Source organism: Callionymus lyra, chromosome 2 (genome assembly GCF_982586985.1).
Source record: "Callionymus lyra chromosome 2, fCalLyr1.hap1.1, whole genome shotgun sequence".
In the NCBI taxonomy this organism is placed as follows: domain Eukaryota; kingdom Metazoa; phylum Chordata; class Actinopteri; order Syngnathiformes; family Callionymidae; genus Callionymus; species Callionymus lyra.
This window is the reverse complement of record NC_141819.1, coordinates 486,340-497,499: the sequence shown is the minus strand read 5'-3', so window position 1 is coordinate 497,499 and position 11,160 is coordinate 486,340. Positions and strand designations below refer to the sequence as shown.

The 11,160-nt window shown below is 21.8% G+C and overlaps 1 protein-coding gene across 1 annotated transcript in view; it reads right to left on the bottom strand.

The window, feature by feature from the left end:
- Nucleotides 1–7,901: 7,901 nt before the first annotated feature.
- The window catches only part of LOC148085014 (uncharacterized), a 51,342-nt gene continuing 48,083 nt past the window's right edge, over nucleotides 7,902–11,160 (bottom strand). Inside the window, exon 4 of the mRNA XM_087785555.1 lies at nucleotides 7,902–8,081. Coding sequence (XP_087641681.1) covers nucleotides 7,902–8,081 — 180 coding nt within the window. The remainder of the gene's footprint in view (nucleotides 8,082–11,160) is intronic.

Here is an 11,160-nt window from a genome sequence, read left to right as displayed (position 1 = left end):
TCTTCCTCTGTTTTAGTATTATTATAATGTTATTTATTTATAATGACATTATAATAATAATGATTATTATTACTCGTCTATACTCTTGATATAATAGTTAATATTATTATAATGTTATTTATTTATAATGACATTATAATAATAATGATTATTATTACTCGTCTACACTCTTGATATAATAGTTAATATTATTATAATGTTATTTATTTATAATGACATTATAATAATAATGATTATTATTACTCGTCTATACTCTTGATATAATAGTTAATATTATTATAATGTTATTTATTTATAATGACATTATAATAATAATGATTATTATTACTCGTCTATACTCTTGATATAATAGTTAATATTATTATAATGTTATTTATTTATAATGACATTATAATAATAATGATTATTATTACTCGTCTACACTCTTGATATAATAGTTAATATTATTATAATGTTATTTATTTATAATTACATTATAATAATAATGATTATTATTACTCGTCTATACTCTTGATATAATAGTTAATATTATTATAATGTTATTTATTTATAATGACATTATAATAATAATGATTATTATTACTCGTCTACACTCTTGATATAATAGTTAATATTATTATAATGTTATTTATTTATAATGACATTATAATAATGATTATTATTACTCGTCTATACTCTTGATATAATAGTTAATATTATTATAATGTTATTTATTTATAATGACATTATAATAATAATGATTATTATTACTCGTCTACACTCTTGATATAATAGTTAATATTATTATAATGTTATTTATTTATAATGACATTATAATAATAATGATTATTATTACTCGTCTATACTCTTGATATAATAGTTAATATTATTATAATGTTATTTATTTATAATGACATTATAATAATAATGATTATTATTACTCGTCTACACCCTTGATATAAGAGTTAATATTATTATAATGTTATTTATTTATAATTACATTATAATAATAATGATTATTATTACTCGTCTATACTCTTGATATAATAGTTAATATTATTATAATGTTATTTATTTATAATGACATTATAATAATAATGATTATTATTACTCGTCTATACTCTTGATATAATAGTTAATATTATTATAATGTTATTTATTTATAATGACATTATAATAATAATGATTATTATTACTCGTCTATACTCTTGATATAATAGTTAATATTATTATAATGTTATTTATTTATAATTACATTATAATAATAATGATTATTATTACTCGTCTATACTCTTGATATAATAGTTAATATTATTATAATGTTATTTATTTATAATGACATTATAATAATAATGATTATTATTACTCGTCTACACTCTTGATATAATAGTTAATATTATTATAATGTTATTTATTTATAATTACATTATAATAATAATGATTATTATTACTCGTCTATACTCTTGATATAATAGTTAATATTATTATAATGTTATTTATTTATAATGACATTATAATAATAATGATTATTATTACTCGTCTACACTCTTGATATAATAGTTAATATTATTATAATGTTATTTATTTATAATGACATTATAATAATAATGATTATTATTACTCGTCTATACTCTTGATATAATAGTTAATATTATTATAATGTTATTTATTTATAATGACATTATAATAATAATGATTATTATTACTCGTCTACACTCTTGATATAATAGTTAATATTATTATAATGTTATTTATTTATAATGACATTATAATAATAATGATTATTATTACTCGTCTATACTCTTGATATAATAGTTAATATTATTATAATGTTATTTATTTATAATGACATTATAATAATAATGATTATTATTACTCGTCTACACCCTTGATATAAGAGTTAATATTATTATAATGTTATTTATTTATAATTACATTATAATAATAATGATTATTATTACTCGTCTATACTCTTGATATAATAGTTAATATTATTATAATGTTATTTATTTATAATGACATTATAATAATAATGATTATTATTACTCGTCTACACTCTTGATATAATAGTTAATATTATTATAATGTTATTTATGTATAATGACATTATAATAATAATGATTATTATTACTCGTCTATACTCTTGATATAATAGTTAATATTATTATAATGTTATTTATTTATAATTACATTATAATAATAATGATTATTATTACTCGTCTACATTCTTGATATAATAGTTAATATTATTATAATGTTATTTATTTATAATGACATTATAATAATAATGATTATTATTACTCGTCTAAACTCTTGATATAATAGTTAATATTATTATAATGTTATTTATTTATAATTACATTATAATAATAATGATTATTATTACTCGTCTACACTCTTGATATAATAGTTAATATTATTATAATGTTATTTATTTATAATGACATTATAATAATAATGATTATTATTACTCGTCTATACTCTTGATATAATAGTTAATATTATTATAATGTTATTTATTTATAATTACATTATAATAATAATGATTATTATTACTCGTCTATACTCTTGATATAATAGTTAATATTATTATAATGTTATTTATTTATAATGACATTATAATAATAATGATTATTATTACTCGCTATACTCTTGATATAATAGTTAATATTATTATAATGTTATTTATTTATAATGACATTATAATAATAATGATTATTATTACTCGTCTATACTCTTGATATAATAGTTAATATTATTATAATGTTATTTATTTATAATGACATTATAATAATAATGATTATTATTACTCGTCTACACTCTTGATATAATAGTTAATATTATTATAATGTTATTTATTTATAATGACATTATAATAATAATGATTATTATTACTCGTCTATACTCTTGATATAATAGTTAATATTATTATAATGTTATTTATTTATAATGACATTATAATAATAATGATTATTATTACTCGTCTACACTCTTGATATAATAGTTAATATTATTATAATGTTATTTATTTATAATTACATTATAATAATAATGATTATTATTACTCGTCTATACTCTTGATATAATAGTTAATATTATTATAATGTTATTTATTTATAATGACATTATAATAATAATGATTATTATTACTCGTCTATACTCTTGATATAATAGTTAATATTATTATAATGTTATTTATTTATAATTACATTATAATAATAATGATTATTATTACTCGTCTATACTCTTGATATAATAGTTAATATTATTATAATGTTATTTATTTATAATGACATTATAATAATAATGATTATTATTACTCGCTATACTCTTGATATAATAGTTAATATTATTATAATGTTATTTATTTATAATGACATTATAATAATAATGATTATTATTACTCGTCTATACTCTTGATATAATAGTTAATATTATTATAATGTTATTTATTTATAATGACATTATAATAATAATGATTATTATTACTCGTCTACACTCTTGATATAATAGTTAATATTATTATAATGTTATTTATTTATAATGACATTATAATAATAATGATTATTATTACTCGTCTATACTCTTGATATAATAGTTAATATTATTATAATGTTATTTATTTATAATGACATTATAATAATAATGATTATTATTACTCGTCTACACTCTTGATATAATAGTTAATATTATTATAATGTTATTTATTTATAATTACATTATAATAATAATGATTATTATTACTCGTCTATACTCTTGATATAATAGTTAATATTATTATAATGTTATTTATTTATAATGACATTATAATAATAATGATTATTATTACTCGTCTACACTCTTGATATAATAGTTAATATTATTATAATGTTATTCATTTATAATGACATAATAATAATGATTATTATTACTCTTCTATACTCTTGATATAATAGTTAATATTATTATAATGTTATTTATTTATAATGACATTATAATAATAATGATTATTATTACTCGTCTATACTCTTGATATAATAGTTAATATTATTATAATGTTATTTATTTATAATGACATTATAATAATAATGATTATTATTACTCGTCTACACTCTTGATATAATAGTTAATATTATTATAATGTTATTTATTTATAATGACATTATAATAATAATGATTATTATTACTCGTCTACACTCTTGATATAATAGTTAATATTATTATAATGTTATTTATTTATAATTACATAATAATAATGATTATTATTACTCGTCTATACTCTTGATATAATAGTTAATATTATTATAATGTTATTTATTTATAATGACATTATAATAATAATGATTATTATTACTCGTCTATACTCTTGATATAATAGTTAATATTATTATAATGTTATTTATTTATAATGACATTATAATAATAATGATTATTATTACTCGTCTACACTCTTGATATAATAGTTAATATTATTATAATGTTATTTATTTATAATGACATTATAATAATAATGATTATTATTACTCGTCTATACTCTTGATATAATAGTTAATATTATTATAATGTTATTTATTTATAATGACATTATAATAATAATGATTATTATTACTCGTCTACACTCTTGATATAATAGTTAATATTATTATAATGTTATTTATTTATAATGACATTATAATAATAATGATTATTATTACTCGTCTATACTCTTGATATAATAGTTAATATTATTATAATGTTATTTATTTATAATGACATTATAATAATAATGATTATTATTACTCGTCTACACTCTTGATATAATAGTTAATATTATTATAATGTTATTTATTTATAATGACATTATAATAATAATGATTATTATTACTCGTCTATACTCTTGATATAATAGTTAATATTATTATAATGTTATTTATTTATAATGACATTATAATAATAATGATTATTATTACTCGTCTACACCCTTGATATAATAGTTAATATTATTATAATGTTATTTATTTATAATTACATTATAATAATAATGATTATTATTACTCGTCTACACTCTTGATATAATAGTTAATATTATTATAATGTTATTTATGTATAATGACATTATAATAATAATGATTATTATTACTCGTCTATACTCTTGATATAATAGTTAATATTATTATAATGTTATTTATTTATAATTACATTATAATAATAATGATTATTATTACTCGTCTATATTCTTGATATAATAGTTAATATTATTATAATGTTATTTATTTATAATGACATTATAATAATAATGATTATTATTACTCGTCTATACTCTTGATATAATAGTTAATATTATTATAATGTTATTTATTTATAATTACATTATAATAATAATGATTATTATTACTCGTCTACACTCTTGATATAATAGTCAATATTATTATAATGTTATTTATTTATAATGACATTATAATAATAATGATTATTATTACTCGTCTACACTCTTGATATAATAGTTAATATTATTATAATGTTATTTATTTATAATGACATTATAATAATAATGATTATTATTACTCGTCTATACTCTTGATATAATAGTTAATATTATTATAATGTTATTTATTTATAATTACATTATAATAATAATGATTATTATTACTCGTCTATACTCTTGATATAATAGTTAATATTATTATAATGTTATTTATTTATAATTACATTATAATAATAATGATTATTATTACTCGTCTACACTCTTGATATAATAGTTAATATTATTATAATGTTATTTATTTATAATGACATTATAATAATAATGATTATTATTACTCGTCTATACTCTTGATATAATAGTTAATATTATTATAATGTTATTTATTTATAATGACATTATAATAATAATGATTATTATTACTCGTCTATACTCTTGATATAATAGTTAATATTATTATAATGTTATTTATTTATAATGACATTATAATAATAATGATTATTATTACTCGTCTATACTCTTGATATAATAGTTAATATTATTATAATGTTATTTATTTATAATGACATTATAATAATAATGATTATTATTACTCGTCTATACTCTTGATATAATAGTTAATATTATTATAATGTTATTTATTTATAATGACATTATAATAATAATGATTATTATTACTCGTCTACACTCTTGATATAATAGTTAATATTATTATAATGTTATTTATTTATAATTACATTATAATAATAATGATTATTATTACTCGTCTACACTCTTGATATAATAGTTAATATTATTATAATGTTATTTATTTATAATGACATTATAATAATAATGATTATTATTACTCGTCTATACTCTTGATATAATAGTTAATATTATTATAATGTTATTTATTTATAATGACATTATAATAATAATGATTATTATTACTCGTCTACACTCTTGATATAATAGTTAATATTATTATAATGTTATTTATTTATAATTACATTATAATAATAATGATTATTATTACTCGTCTATACTCTTGATATAATAGTTAATATTATTATAATGTTATTTATTTATAATGACATTATAATAATAATGATTATTATTACTCGACTACACTCTTGATATAATAGTTAATATTATTATAATGTTATTTATTTATAATGACATAATAATAATGATTATTATTACTCTTCTATACTCTTGATATAATAGTTAATATTATTATAATGTTATTTATTTATAATGACATTATAATAATAATGATTATTATTACTCGTCTATACTCTTGATATAATAGTTAATATTATTATAATGTTATTTATTTATAATGACATTATAATAATAATGATTATTATTACTCGTCTACACTCTTGATATAATAGTTAATATTATTATAATGTTATTTATTTATAATGACATTATAATAATAATGATTATTATTACTCGTCTACACTCTTGATATAATAGTTAATATTATTATAATGTTATTTATTTATAATGACATAATAATAATAATTATTATTACTCGTCTATACTCTTGATATAATAGTTAATATTATTATAATGTTATTTATTTATAATGACATTATAATAATAATGATTATTATTACTCGTCTACACTCTTGATATAATAGTTAATATTATTATAATGTTATTTATTTATAATTACATTATAATAATAATGATTATTATTACTCGTCTACACTCTTGATATAATAGTTAATATTATTATAATGTTATTTATTTATAATTACATTATAATAATAATGATTATTATTACTCGTCTATACTCTTGATATAATAGTTAATATTATTATAATGTTATTTATTTATAATTACATTATAATAATAATGATTATTATTACTCGTCTACACTCTTGATATAATAGTTAATATTATTATAATGTTATTTATTTATAATGACATAATAATAATGATTATTATTACTCGTCTATACTCTTGATATAATAGTTAATATTATTATAATGTTATTTATTTATAATGACATTATAATAATAATGATTATTATTACTCGTCTACACTCTTGATATAATAGTTAATATTATTATAATGTTATTTATTTATAATGACATAATAATAATGATTATTATTACTCGTCTATACTCTTGATATAATAGTTAATATTATTATAATGTTATTTATTTATAATGACATTATAATAATAATGATTATTATTACTCGTCTACACTCTTGATATAATAGTTAATATTATTATAATGTTATTTATTTATAATGACATTATAATAATAATGATTATTATTACTCGTCTACACTCTTGATATAATAGTTAATATTATTATAATGTTATTTATGTATAATGACATTATAATAATAATGATTATTATTACTCGTCTACACTCTTGATATAATAGTTAATATATATTATTATAAAATGACTTTTGAGTGACAGCTTGACGAGCCACACAGAGATGAAGTGTTGAGGTCAGAGGTCAAGGATCAGAGGTCAGAGGTCGTGACCTACCGTGTCCAGGTGTGTGCGCTGATGCTTGGCGCGGTCGCTGGAGTTGCTGAAGGCCTTGTGACAGCCGGGGTGTTGACACAGGTACGGCTTCTCACCTGTGTGGCTCCTCAGGTGGATCTTCAGGTTCTCCAGGCGAGAGAAAGCTTTGGTGCAGCCTTCGAACTGCAGGAAGACACACCTGTCAATCATCTTGTTGTCAATCAACTTGTTGTCTTGTCAATCATGGCATTTTATTTATTTATATATACATATACTGTATATATACATATATATATATATATATGTATATATACAGTATATATACATATATATATATTTTCTTTCTTTTTATAATTTTTTAGTTTTATTTTTTTGGTATATTACTCTGGCTGTTGTTGAACCGAATTTCCCCTCGCGGGACAAATAAAGGATTCTGATTCTGATATATGTATATATACATATACTGTATATATACATATATATATTTATGTATATAACAAATAAAAACGTCTTAAGATGTTTCTTGAAGGAGTCAGTAGATCATCAAACACAGATGTTTCTTGAAGGAGTCAGTAGATCATCAAACACACATGTTTCTTAAAGGAGTCAGTAGATCATCAAACACACATGTTTCTTGAAGGAGTCAGTAGATCATCAAACACAGATGTTTCTTGAAGGAGTCAGTAGATCATCAAACACACATGTTTCTTGAAGGAGTCAGTAGATCATCAAACACAGATGTTTCTTGAAGGAGTCAGTAGATCATCAAACACACATGTTTCTTGAAGGAGTCAGTAGATCATCAAACACAGATGTTTCTTGAAGGAGTCAGTAGATCATCAAACACAGATGTTTCTTGAAGGAGTCAGTAGATCATCAAACACAGATGTTTCTTGAAGGAGTCAGTAGATCATCAAACACACATGTTTCTTGAAGGAGTCAGTAGATCATCAAACACACATGTTTCTTGAAGGAGTCAGTAGATCATCAAACACAGATGTTTCTTGAAGGAGTCAGTAGATCATCAAACACACATGTTTCTTGAAGGAGTCAGTAGATCATCAAACACAGATGTTTCTTGAAGGAGTCAGTAGATCATCAAACACACATGTTTCTTGAAGGAGTCAGTAGATCATCAAACACAGATGTTTCTTGAAGGAGTCAGTAGATCATCAAACACACATGTTTCTTGAAGGAGTCAGTAGATCATCAAACACACATGTTTCTTGAAGGAGTCAGTAGATCATCAAACACAGATGTTTCTTGAAGGAGTCAGTAGATCATCAAACACAGATGTTTCTTGAAGGAGTCAGTAGATCATCAAACACAGATGTTTCTTGAAGGAGTCAGTAGATCATCAAACACACATGTTTCTTGACGGAGTCAGTAGATCATCAAACACACATGTTTCTTGAAGGAATCAGTAGATCATCAAACACAGATGTTTCTTAAAGGAGTCAGTAGATCATCAAACACAGATGTTTCTTAAAGGAGTCAGTAGATCATCAAACACAGGTGTTTCTTGAAGGAGTCAGTAGATCATCAAACACAGATGTTTCTTAAAGGAGTCAGTAGATCATCAAACACAGATGTTTCTTGAAGGAGTCAGTAGATCATCAAACACAGATGTTTCTTGAAGGAGTCAGTAGATCATCAAACACAGATGTTTCTTGAAGGAGTCAGTAGATCATCAAACACAGATGTTTCTTGAAGGAGTCAGTAGATCATCAAACACAGATGTTTCTTGAAGGAGTCAGTAGATCATCAAACACAGATGTTTCTTAAAGGAGTCAGTAGATCATCAAACACAGTTGTTTCTTAAAGGAGTCAGTAGATCATCAAACACAGATGTTTCTTGAAGGAGTCAGTAGATCATCAAACACAGATGTTTCTTGAAGGAGTCAGTAGATCATCAAACACAGATGTTTCTTGAAGGAGTCAGTAGATCATCAAACACAGATGTTTCTTGAAGGAGTCAGTAGATCATCAAACACAGATGTTTCTTAAAGGAGTCAGTAGATCATCAAACACAGATGTTTCTTGAAGGAGTCAGTAGATCATCAAACACAGATGTTTCTTGAAGGAGTCAGTAGATCATCAAACACAGATGTTTCTTAAAGGAGTCAGTAGATCATCAAACACAGATGTTTCTTGAAGGAGTCAGTAGATCATCAAACACAGATGTTTCTTGAAGGAGTCAGTAGATCATAAAATACAGATGTTTCTTGAAGGAGTCAGTAGATCATAAAATACAGATGTTTCTTGAAGGAGTCAGTAGATCATCAAATACAGATGTTTCTTGAAGGAGTCAGTAGATCATCAAATACAGATGTTTCTTGAAGGAGTCAGTAGATCATCAAACACAGATGTTTACGGAAGCCAGACTGAAACTTCTCATGGATGTCGCTCTGATCCAGGAACAGCTGCTCAGACACAACCTTCTCCAAGATCTTGGACAAGAAATGGAGATTAGAAATAGTCCTGAAATTACTGAGGTCAGTTGGGTCTAAGCCTGGCTTTTTGAGCAGAGGCTCCACAATGGCATGTTTAGATGCATCGGGAAAAACCCCTGTGGAAAGGGAGAGGTTCACCATATTGGTAACTCAGGGGCCAATTACATCAAATACTTTGATAAAAAGCCTACAAGGAAGGACGTCATCTGAGCAAGAGGAGGGTTTCATCTTGTTCACTAGTGATGAAATATCACCCAAAGATACAGCAGTGAAGGAGGACCAAGAGGAGGAGAGGGGCTCAGAGACAGTAGAGGTTCCAAGGTTCTCTTTGAATTTAATTTTGTCAATGAAAAATCTCAACAATGCATTGCTGTCAGCTTCACAGAAGACCGGCGTGATTTGAGGAGCAGGAGACACGAGAGAATTAATCGTGTCAAACAAAACTTTGGGGTTTTTCCTATTTGCTGCTACCAGTTTTCTGATGTAATCAGATCTAGCAGTTTCTACCATCTCGTTGTAAGAAGTCATCAGATCCCTGAGGTGAAGTCTGTGCACCTCAAGTTTAGTGGACTTCCAGAGATACTCAGTCTTTCGACAAAGTCTCTTCAGACTCAGGAGATCTTCATTTGTCCAAGGGCACCGTTTTTTCTGAATTTTCAAGTTCGATTTAACAGGTGCCACTTGATCCAGTATTTCAACACAATGACCAGTGAAACAGTGAATAAAACTGTCCACGTCTGTGCAGTCATCAAAGGAAAGAGCGTCAAACATAGCAGAAAAACTGTCTGCAGTATCACCTGAGATGACAC